Below are 21,056 nucleotides of genomic sequence, written 5' to 3' on the forward strand. Positions count from 1 at the left end.
AATTCTCTGATACAGACCAGAATTGATGGTTCCTTCTTTTAAGGCAAGTCATACAGATCCTGAGGCAGCAAAGCATCCCCAAACAATCACAGTACCACCACCATGCTTGACCGTTGGTGTAAGGTTCTTACTGTGGAATGCAGTGTTTGGTTTTCGCCAGGCATAATGGGACCCATGTCATCCAAAAAGTTATACTTTTGACTAATCTGTCCATAGTCTTGATGATCATCCAGGTGCTTACAGGCGCTTTTTGGTCGAGATGGGTCCCATTATGTCTGGCAAAAACCCTACACTTCATTCCACAGTAAGAACCTCATACCATGGTGGTGGTGGTAACTCAGGCTTACTTTATCTCAAATTAGGTTTTGGTTGAAGATGTGATAATATTCAGTATAAAAAATATGCACTAACAGAGAAAATCAGAAAGGGGGCAAATACTTTTCACAGCACTGTAAGTCCCTATAGAGCCAGGAGATATTCGTCCTGACCATGTGCCCTACCTGACCAGAAAAAAACTCTGGACCCTAACTTCAACCGGTCAGGTCTCAGGGTCGGTAAAAACTCCTGACCCTACGTCATGACATCACATCAAACGTGCACTGACCATGTCAAAGAGTAGAGGATTCCCAGAACAGCCCCAAACTCTCGGCAAGGGGTTGACAGACACGCAAAGAAAGGGAAAAAGGCCAGGCCCACCTCGAGAGCACCTACAAGGTACACAAACGCTGCAAAGACAAAGACAAAGTTATGCTTGTATTGAGAGTGGTGCACATAGCATTGTCACTAGGACCATGTCAGGTTATCCTATGTGGTCAGGAAAAACTCCCAGCCCTAACCATTATCAATGCTACAGTGTCATTCATGAATCAATCAAGTACTCTTCCTAGGTTCCTGCCATTCTAGTGAGTTTTTCCTAGCCACCATGCTCTTACATCTGCATTGCTTGCTGTTTGGGGTTTTAGGCTGGGCTTCTGTATAAGCACTTTGTGACATCTGCTGATGTAAAAAGGGCTTTATAAATACATTTGATATGATTTGATGCTAGGGAGATGAGAAACCCCGAAGGGACTGAGACCCGTCTGAGGCTCTAATGTTGCCTGACACTCCTGATCCACTGGTGTTCCACTCGCTAAACAACATTCTGACACACCCCTGTTCAGTGTTCCATTCACTCCGAAACATTCTTAATTACCTTTGGCCCAGGGTGGAACGTTAAAGGTTACGTAATGCTCTGAGAACAGAAGCAAGACATTGGAGGATACAGCTCCGAAGGCAAACCCATAGGACCATCTGTTACTGAGGTTCCCCATGAAGTCCAGAGGCCTGAGAGAGAGGGTGTAGTAATAGGAGTATGTTTGTATCGATGAAGAGTGTTCAAATCTTATATCACACCCTATTCCTCATGTAGTGCAACATTTAGGACCAGAGCCACACACCCTACTCCCCATATAGTCTAGTACTTTTGATCAGAGCACATACCCTACTCCAGGGTTCTTCAATTCCGGTCCTGGAGGGCCGAAACACCTCTGTTTTTCATCCTCTCCTTCTAATCAGGGGCTAATTCAGACCTGGGACACCAGGTGAGTGCAATTAACTACCAGGTAGAAATAAAAAACAGAAGTGTTTCGGCCCTCCAGGACCGGAATTGAAGAACCCGGCCCTACATAAATTGCACTATATATAGAGGATTTCAGATGTAGGATCCTAATTTGATCACTCTTTTGTTGCTGAGAATTTTCCTGCACAGTAGGAAATACAAACTTGTAGTGTATTCAAGGTTTAAAAAGGCTTCTAAAGTTTGTAATTTCCACTTTAAAAATGTCTGACTTAATTGGCCCTAAAGAAAAATGTATCAACCCCTACAAAAAATGTCCATGGATTATAATCCACATAATAATTCACATTTCCTGTTGCTGCAGGATTATTTGTCTGTTGTAGCAAACTGGCTCAAATTAAGATCCTACATCTGTATATTGGGAATAGGGTGTGATTTGAGATAAAACCGGTGTCTGTCTCTATTATTAAGGGTCAGTAAGGGTTGACCGGTAAAGGGTCAGGGGTTACGGTGTGACTCACACAACAATGCCAAACCGGTTGTTGAGAAAGGGGAGCTTCTCATCGATGGGCAGGTGTCTGGATCTCCTCTGCAGGGCCGACAGCACAACCACGATGACGAACTATGTAGAATACACAAAAGAGAGCAGAGACTAGGGTTGTAAAATTCCGTGAACTTTCAAAAAATTCCCTGGTTTTCCTGAAATCCCAGTTAGAGGATTCCCAGAATCAGAAGGGAATAAGCAGGAAATCTGGAATTCTCCAACCAGAATTTCTGGGAAACCAGGGAATGTATTATTTAAATATAATTTATATTTGCTTTGTGGTCTCAGGGCACCATTGAAAATGAGACCCTGGTCTCAATTGGGCTCCCCTGATTAAATAAAAGTTTATTCAATAGTAGTAGTCCTATTTAGCTGTTTAACCCTTTTAACCCTTAAGCTTAGCCTTATTCATTGCCTTCAGAAATTATTCATACCCCTTGACATATTCCACATTTTGTTGTGTTACAGCCTGAACTAAAAATTGATTAAATGTACTTTTTTTCTCACCCATCTACACACAAAATCATATAATGACAAAGTGAAAACATGTTTTTAGAAATGTTTGCACATTTATTGAAAATTATATACAGAAATATCTCATTTATATACAGTGGCTTGCGAAAGTATTCACCCCCCTTGAGATTTTTCCTATTTTATTGCCATACAACCTGGAATTAAAATGGATTTTTGGGGGGTTTGTATCATTTGATTTACACAACATGCCTACCGCTTTGAAGATGCAAAATATTTTTTGGGGTGAAACAAACAAGAAATACGAAAAAAACAGAAAACTTCAGCGTGTATAACTATTCACCCCCCCCCCCCAAAGTCAATACTTTGTAGAGCCACATTTTGCAGCAATTACAGCTGCAAGTCTTGGGGTATGTCTCTATAAGCTTGGCACATCTAGCCACTGTGATTTTTGCTCATTCTTCAAGGAAAAACTGCTCCAGCTCCTTCAAGTTAGATGGGTTCCGCTGGTGTACAGCAATCTTTAAGTCATACTACAGATTCTCAATTGGATTGAGGTCTGGGCTTTGACTAGGCCATTCCAAGACATTTAAATGTTTCCCCTTAAACCACTTGAGTGTTGCTTTAGGAGTATGCTTAGTGTCATTGTCCTGCTAGAAGGTGAACCTCCGTCCCAGTCTCAAATCTCTGGAAGACTGAAACAGGTTTCCCTCAAGAATTTCCCTGAATTTAGCGCCATCCATCATTCCTTCAATTCTGACCAGTTTCCCAGTCCCTGCCGATGAAAAACATCCCCACAGCATGATGCTGCCACCACCATGCTTCATTGTGGGGATGGTGTTACATTTACATTTTAGTCATTTAGCAGACGCTCTTATCCAGAGCGACTTACAGTTAGTGAGTGCATACATTTTTTTTTCTCATACTGGTCCCCCGTGGGAAACGAACCCACAACCCTGGCGTTGCAAACGGCATGCTCTACCAACTGAGCTACACGGGACTACAAGGGTGATGAGAGGTGTTGGGTTTGCGCCAGACATAGCGTTTTCCTTGATGGCCAAAAAGCTCAATTTTAGTCTCATCTGACCAGAGTACCTTCTTCCATATGTTTGGGGAGTCTCCCACATGCCTTTTGGCGAACACCAAACGTGTTTGCTTATTTTTTTCTTTAAGCAATGGCTTTTTTCTGGCCACTCTTCCATAAAGCCCAGCTCTGTGGAGTGTACGGCTTAAAGTAGTCATATGGACAGATACGCCAATCTCCGCTGTGGAGCTTTGCAGCTCCTTCAGGGTTATCTTTGGTCTCTTTGTTGCCTCTCTGATTAATGCCCTCCTTGCCTGGTCCGTGAGTTTTGGTGGGCAGCCCTCTCTTGGCAGGTTTGTTGTGGTGCCATATTCTTTTAATTTTTTCTTAATGGATTTAATGGTGTTCCGTGGGATGTTCAAAGTTTCTGATATTTTTTTATAACCCAACCCTGATCTGTACTTCTCCACAACTTTGTCCCTGACCTGTTTGGAGAGCTCCTTGGTCTTCATGGTGCCGCTTGCTTGGTGGTGCCCCTTGCTTAGTGGTGTTGCAGACTCTGGGGCCTTTCAGAACAGGTGTATATATACTGAGATCAGTTGACAGATCATGTGACACTTAGATTGCACAAAGGTGGACTTTATTTAACTAATTATGTGACTTCTGAAGGTAATTGGTTGCACCAGATCTTATTTAGGGGCTTCATAGCAAAGGGGGTGAATACATATGCACGCACCACTTTTCCGTTATTTATTTTTTAGAATATTTTGGAAATGTTTTTTTGTTTTTTTTACTTCACAAATGTGGACTATTTTGTGTATGTCCATTACATGAAATCCAAATAAAAATCAATTTAAATTACAGGTTGTAATGCAACAAAATAGGAAAAGTGCGAAGGGGGATGAATTATTTTGCAAGGCACTGTAAGTATTCACACCCCTGAGTCAATAATTGTTAGAATCACATTTCGCAACGATCACAGCTGTAAGTCTTTCTGGGTAAGTCTCAAAGACCTTTGAACACCTGGATTGTACAATATTTGCACGTTATTCTTTAAAAAATTCTTCAAGCTCTGTCAAGTTGGTTGTTGATAAGACAGCCATTTTCAAGTCTTGCCATAGATTTTCAAGACTGTAACTAGGCCACTCAGGAACATTCAATGTGGTCTTGCTAAGCGACTCCAGTGTATATTTGGCCTTGTGTTTTAGGTTATTGTCCTGCTGAAGGTGAATCTGTCTCCGTGTCTGTTCGAAAGCGGACTGAACCAGGTTTTCCTCTAGGATTTTGCCTGTGCTTATCTCTATTCAGTTTCTTTTTTATCCCCCCAAAAACTCCCTAATCCTTCCCGATGACAAGCATACCCATAACATGATGCAGCCACCATCATGCTTGAAAATATGAAGAGTGATACTCAGTGATGTGTTGTGTTTGTCCCAAACATAAGACTTTGTATTCAGGACATAAAGTACATTTCTTTACCACATTTTTACAGTTTTAATTTAGTGCCTTGTTGCAAACAGGGTGCATGTTTTGGAAAATGTTTATTCTGTACAGGCTCCCTTCTTTTTACTCAGTAAATTAGGTTAGTATTGTGGAGTAACTACAATGTTGTTTATCCATCCTTAGTTTTCTCCTATTGCAGCCATTAAACTCTGTAACTATTTTAAAGTCACCATTGGCCTCATAGTGAAATCCCTGAACGGTTTCCTTCCTTTCCGCTAACTGAGTTAAGAAGGACGCCTGTATCTTTGTAGTGGCTGGGTTTATTGATACACTATCCAAAGTGTAATTAATAACTTCACCATGCTCAAAGCGATATTCAATGTCTGCATTTTTTCTACCAATAGGTGCCCTTCTTTGCGAGGCATTGGAAAACATTATCTGTGTTTGAAATTCACTGCTCGACTGAGGGACTTTCCAGATGAGGAAGTCATGTTAAACACTATTATTGCACACAGAGTGAGTCCATGCAACTTATTATGTGACTTGTTAAGTACATGTTTACTCCTGAACTTATTTAGGCTTGCCATAAAAAAGGGGTTGAATATTATGTTTATTAATTAATTTGTAATAAAATCCAAAAACAGAATTCCACCTTGGCGTTATGGGGTATTGTGACACAATACAGGTGTCAAGTAAAGTGTTCCCTTGATGTTACTGTACTGTGTGGTCACAGAGAGACCCCTTACCGATGGAATAAGAGAATAGTGCAGGAAGAGGTCCATGGATACACCACTGTCACAGGTCTGGTTAGGAGAGCCCCTTCACGACAAAAATAAATAAATAATTAAAAAAGGAAAGTGGACTTTCAGACTGAATAATTTCCTCCATGAACAAATTAGTAAGATGTACGGATTTACAGTTATCAAGCTTGCCTTTATAACTGATCCAGTAGTTAGCCATTATTAGAATTGTACTCACATGTTGCCTCTTATCATGTTGTTACCACTTTCAGGAAGTAACATAAAAGATAGTCCTTAAAAGCAACAACAGAAACGACTATCTACTGATATCTCTCAAAGACCAGTTTCCTAGTTGCAGTCATGTGACGTACCTTTGACCCCAAAAGCCAACCTTCACAAGTGGCACCTTGTGCTACCGTATTGACTGATATGTTACCGTGCAATAGCACTGTCAACAGAGAGCCAGTAACAGATAACCAAGGGATCGATTCCCTTTAGGTTTTCTCCCTCCAAAGCATAGTTATTTTCCTGTGAGTTTATCATTACCAAGCTCGTCACTCGTCCTCACTGTAAAAGGAATTATTGTATGGGATATTTTTCAACAGTGCTTTGAGGAACAGTAAGAAACAAAAGGTTTTATTTTGAGGAAACAATGCTTTGACGGTTGAGTGCTTTCGATATACTCTGTCATTTAAGTTAGTACTGTGGAGTAAGTCCAATGTTCTTGATCTGTCACGCGACGTGTATGCGGTAGCGAAGTCAAAAGCAGGACACAGAGCGGCTGGCAACGTTTTTTACTGAACACAGTAAACAGGGAGGAAAGCACAAAGACCCGTACATACAGAACTGCCGGAATGACAACAAACAATAACACACAAAATACCAATGAGAGACAGGGGTTAATATAGGGAATACAATCCAACATAATGGGAAACAGGTGTAAACAATAAAGACCAAACAAGACAAACACCGAAACATCGATCGGCAGCAGCTAGTACTCCGGGGACGACGAACGCCGAAGCCTGCCCAAGCAAGGAGGAGGAGCAGCCTCGGCTGAATCCGTGACAGTACCCCCCCTTGACGCGCGGCTCCAGCCGTGCGCCGACCCCTGCCTCGGGGACGGCCAGGAGGACGCGGAGCAGGCGAGTCGGATGACTCCGGTGGAAATCCCTCAACAGGGAGGGATCTAGGATGTCCCTCCTAGGGACCCAGCACCGTTCCTCCGGACCGTACCCCTCCCACTACACGAGATACTGCAGACCCCCCATCCGACGCCTCGAATCCACGATGGAACGGACTGAGTACGCTGGAGCCCCCTCGATGTCTAGTGGGGGCGGAGGAGCCTCTCGTATCTCATTCTCCTGGAGTGGACCAGCTACCACTGGCCTGAGGAGAGACACATGGAACGAGGGGTTAATGCGGTAATTAATGGGCAGTTGTAACCTATAACATACCTCGTTCAATCTCCTCAGGACTTTAAATGGCCCCACAAACCGCCGACCCAGCTTCCGGCAGGGCAGGCGAAGGGGCAAGTTTCGGGTCGAGAGCCAGACCCGATCTCCCGGTGCATAAACCGGACCCTCACTGCGGTGGCGATCGGTGCTCGCCTTTTGCCGTCTGATAGCCCGCTGCAGATGGACATGCGCAGCGTTCCATGTTTCCTCCGAGCGCCGAAACCACTCATCCACCGCAGGGGCTTCGATCTGGCTCTGATGCCAGGGTGCCAGGACCGGCTGATAACCCAGCACACACTGAAAAGGCATAAGATTAGTGGAGGAGTGGCGGAGTGAGTTTTGGGCTATCTCTGCCCAGGGGATATACCCCGACCACTCCTCCTGCCGGTCCTGGCAATAGGACCTCAGAAACCTACCCACATCCTGGTTTACTCTCTCCACCTGCCCATTACTCTCAGGGTGAAAACCCGAGGTAAGGCTAATCGAGACCCCCAAACGTTCCATAAACGCCCTCCAGACTCTAGAGGTGAACTGGGGACCCCGATCAGACACTATATCCTCAGGCACCCCGTAGTGCCGGAAGACGTGAGTAAACAGGGCGTTGGCCGTTTGTAGGGCTGTAGGAAGACCTGGCATAGGAATGAGACGGCAGGCCTTAGAAAACCGATCCACAACGACCAAGATCGTGGTATTCCCCTGGGAGGGGGGAAGGTCCGTGACAAAATCCACCGATAGGTGAGACCACGGCCGTTGTGGAACGGGTAGAGGTTGTAACTTCCCTCTGGGCAGGTGTCTAGGCGCCTTACACTGGGCGCACACCGAGCAGGAAGAAACGTAAATCCTCACGTCCCTAGCTAAGGTGGGCCACCAGTACTTCCCGCTAAGGCAGTGCACTGTCCGACCAATACCAGGATGACCAGAGGAGGGTGACGTGTGAGCCCAATATATCAGTCGATCACGGACCTCGAGCGGCACGTACCTCCGCCCCTCTGGACACTCTGGGGGAGTAGGGTCGGCACGTAACGCCCGCTCGATTTCCGCATCGACCTCCCACACCACCGGTGCCACCAGACAAGACTCCGGAAGTATGGGAGTGGGCTCAATGGACCTCTCCTCTGTGTCATATCGTCGGGACAGGGCGTCTGCCTTAGCGTTCTGTGACCCTGGTATATAAGTGAGCTTAAATACAAACCGGGTAAGAAACATGGCCCACCTAGCCTGACGAGGGTTCAGTCTCCTCGCTGCCCGGATGTACTCCAGGTTACGATGGTCAGTCAGAATGAGAAAAGGGTGTTTAGCCCCCTCAAGCCAATGCCTCCACACCTTCAGGGCTTGGACCACCGCTAGCAGCTCCCTGTTCCCCACGTCATAATTGCGTTCTGCCGGACTGAGCTTCTTGGAATAGAAAGCACAGGGGCGGAGTTTTGGAGGCGTGCGCTGAGACTGGCACCGATCCCCGCCTCGGACGCATCCACCTCAACTTGGAACGCCAAAGAGGGATCCGGATGTGCCAGCACCGGAGCCGAGGTGAACAGGTCCTTCAGATGTCTAAACACCCTGTCCGTCTCAGCCGACCACTGCAAACGCACCGGGCCCCCCTTTAGCAGGGAGGTGATGGGAGCTGCTACCTGTCCAAAGCCCCGGATAAACCTCCGGTAGTAATTGGCAAAACCCAAAAACCGCTGCACCTCCTTCACCGTGGTGGGAGTCTGCCAATTACGCACGGCTGAAACGTGGTCAATCTCCATCTCCACCCCTGACGCGGACAACCGATGTCCCAGGAAGGAAATGGACTCCTGAAAAAACAGACATTTCTCCGCCTTCACATACAGGTCATGCTCCAACAGTCTACCCAGCACCCGACGCACCAGAGACACATGTTCGGCTCGTGTAGCGGAGTATATTAGAATGTCATCAATATACACCACTACACCCTGTCCATGCAAATCCCTGAAAATCTCTTCCACAAATGATTGGAAGACTGAAGGAGCATTCATTAAACCATATGGCATGACGAGGTACTTATAGTGACCCGAGGTGGTACTGAATGCTGTCTTCCACTCATCTCCCTCCCTAATGCGCACCAGGTTGTACGCGCTCCTGAGATCCAATTTTGTGAAGAATCGCGCCCCGTGTAATGACTCCGTCATACTAGCAATCAGAGGGAGAGGATAGCTGTATTTGATTGTAATCTGATTGAGACCACGGTAATCAATACACAGGCGTATTCCCCCATCCTTCTTCTTCACAAAAAAGAAACTCGAGGACGCAGGGAAAGTGGACGGCCGTATGTATCCCTGTCTCAGAGATTCGGTGACGTGTGTCTCCATAGCTGCCGTCTCCTCCTGAGACAGAGGATACACATGACTATGAGGAAGCGCAGCGCCTACCTGGAGGTCTATCGCACAATCCCCCTGTCGATGAGGTGGTAATTGAGTCGCCTTCTTTTTACAGAAGGCGAGTGCCAAATCGGCATACTCAGGAGGAATGTGCATGGTGGGAATTTGGTTCGGACTTTCCACCGTCGTTGCCCCTACGGAAACACCTACACACCGCCCGACACACTGATCAGACCATCCCTTGAGAGCCCTCTGTTGCCATGAAATGTTGTGGTCATGAGATGTTAACCAGGGAAGCCCCAACACTACGGGAAACGCAGGAGAGTCAATCAAATACAACTGTATAATCTCCTCATGGCCCTCCTGCGTCTTCATCTTAAGTGGCGCTGTGACCTCCCTAATCAATCCCGACCCCAAAGGGCGGCTATCTAGGGCATGGATGGGGAAGGGCACATCAACTGGTACAATAGGAATCCCTAACTTATACGTGAACCGGCGATCGATAAAATTCCCAGCTGCGCCTGAATCTACTAGCGCCTTATGCTGGGAGTGAGAAGAAACCTCGGGAAACACAACTTTAATACATATATGTACAACAGAGAGCTCTGGGTGAGTTGGGTGCTTACTCACCTGGAATGACTCATCAGTGCGTTGCCTACTGCCTCGATTCCTAGGAGACCCTCCCCAGCACCGAACCGCAGTGTGTCCTCTGCGGCCACAGTTGGTGCAGGGGACGGACTCTCTCCTGGTCTCTCTCCTGGTCTCCCTAGCACCAGCACCCCCGAGCTCCATAGGGCTCAGCTCGGAAGTGCTGGGGGATGGAATGGACGGCCCCAACTCCGGACGTCCGCGGGTAGCCAACAGGGTATCTAGGCGAATTGACATGTCCACCAGCTGATCGAAGCTTAGGTTGGTGTCCCTGCAGGCCAACTCCCGACGAACGTCCTCCCTTAGGCTGCACCTGTAGTGGTCGACGAGGGCCCTCTCATTCCATCCCGCATTGGCAGCCAGAGTCCGGAAGTCCAGTGCGAACTCCTGCGCGCTCCTCTTCCCCTGTCTGAGATGGAACAGACGCTCACCCGCCGCCTTCCCCTCTGGGGGATGATCGAACACCGCCCTGAAGCGGCGGGTGAACTCAGCATAGTTGACTGTAGCGGCATCTATTCCCCCCCCCACTCGGCGTTGGCCCACTCCAGTGCCTTGCCGGACAGACAGGAGATGAGGGCGGACACGCTCTCGTATCCCGAGGGCACCGGGTGGATGGTTGCCAGATAGTTCCACTTGGAGCAGGAAACCCTGACACCCGGCCGCGGTGCCATCATAAGCCCTCGGGAGCGAGAGCCGAATCCCACTGGACTCCGGAGGTGAAGTGATAGGTATAGCTGATGGTGGTGGTATCGTTGGAGGAGGTGTGGGCAAACCTCCTCTTTCCCATCGCCTCAAGGTGTTCATCACCCCTTCCATGGCGGTGCCGAGATCCTGGATCATGGCCGCTTGTTGTATAACGCGCTCCTCCAGTGATCCAGCTGGCACCGCCGCTCCTGCTGACTCCATGTCTAGGTGTGTTATTCTGTCACGCGACGTGTATGCGGTAGCGAAGTCAAAAGCGGGACACAGAGCGGCTGGCAACGTTTTTTACTGAACACAGTAAAATCAACGTACAAAACAACAAACCTCCAAACAGGGAGGAAAGCACAAAGACCCGTACATACAAGAACTGCCGGAATGACAACAAACAATAACACACAAAATACCAATGAGAGACAGGGGTTAATATAGGGAATACAATCCAACATAATGGGAAACAGGTGTAAACAATAAAGACCAAACACCGAAACATCGATCGGCAGCAGCTAGTACTCCGGGTACGACAAACGCCGAAGCCTGCCCGAGCAAGGAGGAGGAGCAGCCTCGGCTGAATCCGTGACATGATCCATCCTCAGTTTTCTCCTATCACAGCAATTAAACTGTAACTATTTTAAAGTCATCATAGGAGTCAAGGTGAAACCCCTGAGTGGTTTCCCTCTCCGGCAACTGAGTTAGGAAGGACGCCTGTTTCTTTGTAGTGACTGGGTGTATGGATACACCATCCAAAGGGTAATTAATAACTTCAACATGCTCAAAGGGATATTCAATGTCTGCTTTAAAAATAAATATGTACAGTACCAGTCCAAAGTTTGGACACACCTACTCATTCCATGGTTTTTTCTTTATTTTTACTATGTTCTACATTGTAGAATAATAGTGAAGGCATCAAAACTATGAAATAACACATATGGAATCATGTAGTAACCAAAAAAGGGTTAAACTAATCTAAATATATTTTATATTTAAAATTCTTCAAAGTAGCCACCCTTTGCCTTGATGACAGCTTTGCACACTCTTGGCATTCTCTCAAACAGCTTCATGAGGTAGTCACCTGGAATGCATTTCAATACAACTTATTATGTGACTTGTTAAGCACAGTTTTACTCCTGAACTTATTTAGGCTTGCCATAACAAAGGGTTTGAATACTTATTGATTCAAGACATTTCAGCTTTTCCTTTTTAATTAATTTGTAAAAATGTCTAAAAACACAATTTTACTTTTACATTGTGGGGGTATTGTGTGTAGGCCAGTGACACAAAATCTCAATTGAATCCATTTTAAATGCAGGCTGTAACACAACAAAGTGTGGAAAAATTCAAGTGGTGTGAATACTTTCTGAAGGCACTGTCATTACAACAGATAATTATAGACTAACAAGTGACAACTACTTAATTAAATGTGTTACTTAAACATACTTGGTTAACTCCTGTTTCCCTTCCCCCAAGGGAATGAATGCATCTGTCTGCGTCTCCCCGCACATACAATCATGTTTATTCCATATCAATCCATATCCACAGTAAGTCAAATACAGGAAAATAATTAATCAAATAATTTCCCATTACATCTACCATAGCCCAGTGGCGGCTAATGCCGCTAGAAACTCAGATGTCAAGATACCGATACTGTCAGTGGTGTTCAGGGGCTTGTCAACAGCTTGGTTTTTATGTGACGTTGAAGTGCTTCACAAAATATGTAAGGTTGGTCAATTGTTGTTTTGTAATCTGACGTCAAATGTTGGCAGAAAAACTGGCAAGGCAGGTCGAGCACACCATTGAGTGAATGTGGTGTGGAAGCTTGTTACCAGTAAACTTTTGTTTTGTAGCCTTTGATTCACGGCACACAACGGTGAGATGCTGAAAAAACTATTCTGCTGCCTTTTGCTTTTAGGTCTCTTTTCTGTCTCAGTATATTGCTGGTATCAACTGCTGCCCAGTTTAAATGATACCCAAAGTGAAGATGGATTAATTAAATCAGGAGTCTATTACAGAGTTAGCCGCTTAGAGTCAGACTTCTGGAAAGAACAAATAATGAAAGAAAATGGTAAGTAATGTGCTGTATAGCTTCTAAATATATGCAAATAGAAGGACATTTTGACACTACTATGATATATTTTAAAAATAAGGTCACAAAAGACTGAAGACATTTGAAAATAAGATTTTAATGATGTCATTTCATTGCACATGTATTGCATAGTACGCTAAAAGGCTATTATTGATGACATTATTTGAGCATAGCTTTCATATAGCGTTATATTTCTTAACTCACACTGTAGAAGTACATTAAATACATACATAGTGAAATTGGTATGACCAACAGGTATGAACGATGTATCACGGCAGGTAGCTTAGTGGTTAAGAGCGTTGTGCCAGTAACCGAAAGGTCGCTGGTTCTAATCCCCGAGCCGACTAGGTGAAAAACCTGTCGATGTGCCCTTGAGCAAGGCACTTAACCCTAATTGCTCTGGATAAGAGCGTCTGCTAAATGACCAATTTATTTATCATGATTCTCAGGTTACCAATGTGTTAGTCTCACGTTACCATACCTCCAAAATCACATCATTGTCACGCCTCCCTTGGAGATCTGGAGAATTATGTATTGCAAAAACGATTTGAATGGTCCGCTGCAAGATTTTGATTGGATGTTACATTTTAAGAACCATCCCCCACACGCCCGTGGAAGCGGTGCTGTGCAGTGTTGCCAACTTAGCGACTTTGTCGCTATATTTAGCGAGTATTCAGACCCCTCTAGCGACAGATTTTTAAAAAAGCGACTAGCGACAAATCTAGCGACTTTTTCTGGTGTTATAGGGGACTTTTGGAGACGTGGAAGCACGTATCGTTCTTACTCTGCCGCCGCTGCTCGTTGGCCCTCCCCCGTCCCAAAGCACTCACAGGCGGCCCATTCCTCGCAGCAGTCCCTCCCAGCTGCTGTCAGAGCAGGATATGTTCTGTATGACTGCAAATGAATCGCGCATGCGGGAAGCCGCCGCTGGCTGATCCCGCACTGACTGACATAAAAAAAAAAAGAATCGACAGAAGGAAGTTCATTTGTAGTTCTAAACATATTTAGGGTGTTTTTTACTCACTTTTAGTCTCTCCCACGACGTTATTCCTCTCCTACAGCATCCATCACAATTACATACGAATGGCAATTTATGCAAATTAGCGACTTTTAGGACAGCCAATAGCTACTTTCCTTACTGAGGAGTTCGCAACACTGTGACAGTGCACGGATGGTAAAATGACGTCCCTTGAGAGGGCAAGAACAAGTGTACAGCGCATTTTGTTAAACAAACATTTTCCCTCATCAATCTACACACAATACCACATAATGACAAAGCGAAACCAGGTTTTTAGAAATTCTTGCACATTTATAAAAAATAAAAAAAACGTATTTACGTAAGTATTCAGAATCTTTGCTATGACAGTCGAAATTGAGCTCCGTTGCATCCAGTTTCCATGGATCATTCTTAACACGTTTCTACAACTTGATTGGAGTCCACCTGTGGTAAATTCAATTGATTGGACATGATTTGGAAAGGCACACACCTGTCTATATAAGGTCCCACATTTGACAATGCATGTCAGAGCAAAAACCAAGCCATGAGGTCGAAGGAATTGTCCGTAGAGCGCAGAGACAGGATTGTGTCAAGGCACATATCTGGTGACGGGTACCAAAAAGTTTCAGGAGCGTTGAAGGTCCCCAAGAACACAGTGGCCTCCATCATTCTTAAATGGAAGAAGTTTGGAACCACCAAGACTCTTCCTAGAGCTGTCCGCCCGGCCAAATTGAGCAATCGGGGAGAAGGGCCTTGGTCAGTGAGGTGACCAAGAACCCGATGGGTACTCTGACAGAGCTCTAGAGTTCCTCTGTGGAGATGGGAGAACCTTCCAGAAGGACAACCATCTCTGCAGCACTCCACCAATCAGGCCTTTATAGTAGAGTGGCCAGACGGAAGCCACTCCTCAGTAAAAGGCACATGACAGCCTGCTTGGAGTTTGCCAAAAGGCACCTAAAGGACTCTCAGACCATGAGAAACAAGATTCTCTGGTCTGATGAAACCAAGATTGAACTCTTTGGCCTGAATGCCAAGTGCCACGTCTGGAGGAAACCTGGCACCATCCCTACGGTGAAGCATGGTGGTGGCAGCATCATGCTGTGGGGATGTATTTCAGCGGCAGGGACTGGGAGACTAGTCAGGATCGAGCGAAAGATGAACGGAGCAAAGTACAGAGAGATGTTATAATAATAATAATATAATATGCCATTTAGCAGACGCTTTTATCCAAAGCGACTTAGTCATGCGTGCATCATTTTTTTTGTGTATAGGTGGTCCCGGGGATCGAACCCACTACCCCGGCGTTACAAGCGCCGTGCTCTACTAGCTGAGCTACAGAGGACCACCATCTTGATGAAAACCTGCTCCAGAGCGCTCAGGACCTCAGATTGGGTCAAAGGTTCACCTTCCAACAGGACAATGACCCTAAACATACAGCCAAGACAATGCAGGAGTGGCCACGGGACAAGTCTCTGAATGTCCTTGAGTGGCCCAGCCAAAGCCCGGACTTGAACCCGATCAAACATCTCTGGAGAGACCTGAAAATAGCTGTGCTGCGACGTTCCCCATCCAACCTGACAGAGCTTGAGAGGATCTGCAGAGAAGAATGGGAGAAACTCCCCATATACAGGTGTGCCAAGCTTGTAGCGTCATACCCAAGAAGACTCTAGGCTGTAATCGCTGCCAAAGGTGCTTCAACAAAGTACTGAGTAAAGGGTCTGAATACTTATGTAAATGTGATATTTCAGTATTTTTTAAAAATACATTTTGCAAACATTTCTTAAAACCTGTTTTTTTTCTTTGTCATTATGGAATATTGTGTGTAGATTGATGAGGGGAAAATAATGAAATCAATTTTAGAGTAAGGCTGTAACGTAACAAAATGTGGAAACAGTCAAGGGGTCTGAATACTTTCCAAATGCACTGTAGCTATTCTCTGCTTGAGATGACAGATGCCCATAAGGCCAGTAATGCCGTCATACTGAAGGCCTAGGGCTGCACTGGCGATGCATGCCGTATGATAAGCTGCTAAATGGATTCAGATAGCTGATATACTGAGACAGAGTGACAATCAAATAAAACAGATTGGAGATCTTACAACTAGACAAAAAGGAAATGTTCATTTGAGAATAAAACACAGACACACAGACGCATTGGACACAGAACCCCTTCCCTTCTTTATTGCAGGATTGGGATTAATCAACATTGACACTAGTTCATTTTGAATAATAGTTTAACAATTAAAACAAGTTTCTCACTAACTGTAAGTCGCTCTGGATAAGAGCGTCTGCTAAATGACTAAAATGTAAATGTAAATGTATACAAATATGCAGTGGTGATTTTAGCATGTAAATCTTGGTGGGGCAAACTCAACCAATCAGTTTTTTATGCATGCCAGCAAAGCCACTACACAACACAACACTAAACAATACATTCATTGCACAATAACGGTGACAAACGGTGCCCGTAAACTGTTAGGGCCTACATAAAGCTGTCTCGACAACGGGGCTTTCCTTTCAGCAACATGGAGAGAACCCTTACTACTGCTACACCTGGCTATCAGCGGAGCCTCGTCTGGCAGCGAAACAGTTCATTCAGCCTCATTTACTGCCTTTTTAAAAGCCATAGCTGATATGGCTGACTTGCTTAAATTAATAAAGTTTCTACTGACTGCTTGTGGATTTGTGTAAATCGATAAGAACCGCATTCTCCAATAATCACAAATGCCGACATGAGTTTTGAACCATACACAAACATTATTACATTTATGTTCAGTAAATTCATAATGTTTGTTCTTACATCATTAACACTTAGCTCTAAGTATAAGCAAGTGCAAGCAAACGAGCTGTGATGAGGTAGGCCTATTCGTTCAGCACTTTCAAAATGGACAGCGACAGAAATGGAATGTGAGTCCATTTAACTTATTATGTGATTTGTTAAGCTAAATTTTACTCCTGAACTAATTTAGGCTTGGCTAAACAAAGGGGCTGAATACTGATGCAACAACTATATTTTAGTTATACATTTTTTATTTATCTTTAAATATATTTAAAATGTCTTCCACAGAGTATTTTGTATAGATTGTTGAATTTTTTTTTTTACATGAATTCCATTTTAATCCCACTTTGTAACACAATAAAATTAGAAGAAATCCAAGGGGTCTAAATAATACTTTTGCAAGGCATTCACATTTTCTTTTGTCCAGCACCTGAACCAATTGAATATTTTATTTTTCAGAAACTACAGAGACCAAAACCCACAAGACCCCCCTTGTGACCGAAGAATTAAAGAAATGCCCAGATCCCTCTCCACTTCTTGGTACATGGTAACATGGAAAACAATAAACACAATTCTCTATCAATACCATTTCTAAAGGCATCAAGTCGCCACATTAATAGATTTTAAGTTGTGGTCCTCTGTAGCTCAGCTGGTAGAGCACGGCGCTTGTAACGCCAAGGTAGTGGGTTCGATCCCCGGGACCACCCATACACAAAAAAAATGTATGCACGCATGACTGTAAGTCGCTTTGGATAAAAGCGTCTGCTAAATGGCATATTATTATTATTATTATAAGTTCATTTTCACTTTTTTCCTGATCTGCAGTGGGGCCTCTCAGGGTTGAGTTCTCTACGCCAGTCAGCTTGGACACAGTGAGGAAGGAGAACCCAGGTCTGCAGGAAGGAGGTCGCTACAAACCACATGACTGCGTCGCCCTCCAGAAGGTTGCTCTCATCATCCCCTTCCGCAATCGCGACAATCACCTCAAGTTCTGGCTCTACTACCTCCATCCCATCCTTCAGCGCCAACAGCTGGACTATGGTGTCTACGTCATCAATCAGGTACAGTACAACACACATTTGGAAATGTAAAACTTACATTTAACACTTACATTTAAACACTTGAATCAAACATGTAACGCCTGTTTCCGGGAAACAGATTAAGCCTAATTCTGGACTAAATAGCTATTACAATGGATATTCTCCATTCAGCATGCTATTAAGTCCAAGATTAGGACTAATGTGTTTCCAGAAAACTGTTCCTTAAATTATGTAGTCTACAGTAAGATGTTTCATCTTCATCTTGAGGACGCCTTTTAACTTTATTAGGATGGAGAGAACACGTTCAACAGGGCCAAGCTGATGAACATTGGCTATGCTGAGGCCCTGAAAGAGTATGACTACGACTGCTTTGTGTTCAGTGACGTGGACATCATCCCCATGGATGACCGCAACACCTACAAATGCTTCAGCCAGCCCAGACACCTGTCTGTCTCCATGGACAAGTTTGGTTTCAAGTACGTGTGATGTCCTATTGCAGTGCTACAGTACGGTGCAGACCTCAACCGATAACCTTTCTTTTGGAGTGAACTATCACTTTAAATGATTAAACGCTGACTCATTGTTATGATAAACGCTGACTCATTGTTATGATTACGGTAAATGCCAGAGTTGTTGTTAATGTTTCCTCATACCTACAGTATTACCCAGGGGGAAAGGACACTAAGGGCTGGGTTCAATCTGTTTTGCTGAAGCGTTACAGATTGCGCGATTTAAATGTAAAGGTATTTTCCGATTGAACCGACATATGCAGCGTTTACCGTAAATGCAGTCTCCACTAACACAGGAACATTGCTTCTAAATGTAATTCAGGCTACAACACGGAACTTAAGCGGTACGGATTGAATAGATCCCTCACACTTCTTCCATTCACACCTTCGGAGGCACAGCACAACAGAACAGGAAACTATAATATATCATAATATATGTCATTTAGCAGACACTTTTATCCAAACGTGACTTAGTCATGCGTGCATACATTTGTCCCCAGGAATCAAATCCACTATCCTGACATTGCAAGCTCAATGCTCTACTTACTGAGCTACAGAGGACAATCAAGAGAGAGCCCATCAAGTCCAATGCCACAACCACTCGGCCATCACAGCTAATAGTATATATGTATATCTGATTGAGCATATAGATTTTTTTGTTTGTCTTTGTCTCATTCATAGTTTGCCCTATAATCAGTACTTTGGCGGTGTCTCATCATTGAGTAAGGAGCAGTTCCTGAAAGTCAACGGCTTTCCCAACAACTACTGGGGCTGGGGTGGTGAAGATGACGACATTTTCAACAGGTAAGAAAATGTCTAACCCCATAAACATGTAGTATAGCATAACTCTTAATCTTACTAACTTTTGCCTGCTCATAAAATCACATGATCAGTATCTCCGGATGACGTCATCGGAAACACATCTTTCACTTAACACTTATCACTTATCTTTTCGACTACAAAACATAGAAACCTGCCGTTGTCACATTATGTTGACATTGCGGTGGTGCTGGAGATTATGCATTTTGTTCTGGAAAAGGGTGATTTTTTTCCTTTAAAATCAATTTAATCAAATTCCTATCATTGGTTTGATTTCCGTAGGTTGAATAACAGAGGAATGTCCATCTCTCGTCCGGACGGCGTAGTCGGACAATGCCGGATGATCCGTCACGAAAGAGACCAAAATAACAACGCCAATCCTCAGAGGTAAAGCTTCAGAACAACCGCGTTCACTAGATTCCCCCTCACATTTCTTACTGCCACCTGTTCCCCAACTATCCTCCAAATGGTGTTGACAGTTGATTATTTTGCCCTGCAGGTTCAAGAGAATAGCTCACACGTTAATGACGATGGATACCGATGGCCTCAACTCTCTCGAGTACAAAGTTGTCACAGTTGAAAAGCACGACCTGTTCACAAAGATTACAGTAGATGTGGGGACGCCACCCAAAGAAGAAGACATGGACAAAGATGAATGATGGAGAGATGAACAAGCAGGGCCAGATTCGGGGCCCCACACACAAAAACAAAATATGTATTATTATTATTTTTTTTTGGGGGGGGACAGCGAATTTCCTTAAATGAAACACAATTCACACAGAGAACAATGTGCAGTTTTATCATGCTATTCTACACATTTTCTCATGAGGCTGAGAGAAAACGTAGCAGATTCAAAGCTCATTTCCTGCAATTCTACACATTTTGCCATGACGCTGAGAGAAAATGTTGCAGATTTAAAGCTAATTTCCTGCAATTCTACATATTTTTCCATGGCTTATGACGCGTTAATATGCTGTCTGGGGGGACCCTGACCTCCAGGGGGCTTGGTGGCCCCGGGGCACATGCCCTGTGTGCCCGTTCGTAAATCCAGCCCTGTGAAGAAGGCAGGAACCACCTTGAATGAGTTCAAGGAAACTGCCCAGAACAGAGTTAACTGGAGATGCATCGTTGAGGCCCTTTGCTCCACTAGGAGCTGAAAGAAATAAGTCAAGCAAGTGCGGTCAAGAGGATGCCTGTGTTAAAAGTGTATGTAAATGTCTGTTGTCACCTGTGCATACAGTACGAGAGGTGCTGGGTAAAGAGGGCAGTGCACAATCTATTGCATTAACCAATAACCTATTGCAGAGGCTGCAGCATTATATTGTAACACTATAAAACCTTAACATCTACTAACTGACTTAGTATGAATCTTTGAGGAGGTGTCATGATGTCCACCTACTAATTGGCACGTTTGTCCCTCAAGCTGCCCAATTGGCAGAGCTTTGTGTAGTACTGCCTTCAACTGCTTTCGCCGTAACTCAGAAATACAAGGACCCAACTCTGAAATAGCCACTAAAAAGACCTTCCAAGTTCGAATTACAAGTGGGAAAGTCTGAGATGATTTTGATACCCAAGTTTACGAGTTGTGACGTTTCATCTCTGACCTTTCACCTTTTCAAGGATCATTTGAAGGCAGCTTTACTTTCGGTTTACAAATACTGTATTTTTGCTCTACACTAGGGCTATGGAATGTAAAGGCTTCAGAGGTTTGTCATATTTTGTTGGTAAAACTGTGTTGATTTTACTTTTTGATATTGTTGCCTTTCCTCTTTTTAGTTATTTTTTGTGTGAAAATCTTAACTTTAATTTTGTATTTATGGTTGTTATTGGGCTTTTATAGTGTGGCTACTGTGTGAGCCATGGAAACCTCCAATAAACAAAAACAAAATGTTCAACTGTTCAAAATGAAATGA

At 44.4% G+C, this 21,056-nt stretch overlaps 2 protein-coding genes across 2 annotated transcripts; one reads left to right on the plus strand and one right to left on the minus strand.

The window, feature by feature from the left end:
* Positions 1–527: 527 nt before the first annotated feature.
* On the minus strand, positions 528–6,151 carry LOC311117191 (stimulated by retinoic acid gene 6 protein-like). Its single transcript, XM_084192170.1, has 5 exons — positions 6,016–6,151; positions 5,784–5,856; positions 2,077–2,177; positions 1,193–1,323; positions 528–725 (listed from the first exon to the last, which is right to left on the minus strand). Exons 1-5 carry the CDS (start codon positions 6,057–6,059, stop codon positions 589–591), a joined length of 486 nt encoding a protein of 161 aa, XP_084048296.1. The 5' UTR covers positions 6,060–6,151; the 3' UTR covers positions 528–588.
* A 6,563-nt stretch (positions 6,152–12,714) lies between these two features.
* LOC311117188 (beta-1,4-galactosyltransferase 1-like) lies at positions 12,715–21,044 on the plus strand. The gene is made up of 7 exons (XM_084192168.1): positions 12,715–12,979; positions 17,235–17,315; positions 17,601–17,836; positions 18,104–18,291; positions 19,006–19,128; positions 19,426–19,530; positions 19,643–21,044. The coding sequence occupies exons 1-7, from the start codon at positions 12,790–12,792 to the stop codon at positions 19,800–19,802; spliced, it is 1,083 nt and encodes a 360-aa protein (XP_084048294.1). The 5' UTR covers positions 12,715–12,789; the 3' UTR covers positions 19,803–21,044.
* Positions 21,045–21,056: the final 12 nt, after the last annotated feature.

Source organism: Coregonus lavaretus, assembly GCF_964263955.1.
Source record: "Coregonus lavaretus genome assembly, contig: HAP1_SCAFFOLD_6428, whole genome shotgun sequence".
Taxonomy (NCBI): domain Eukaryota; kingdom Metazoa; phylum Chordata; class Actinopteri; order Salmoniformes; family Salmonidae; genus Coregonus; species Coregonus lavaretus.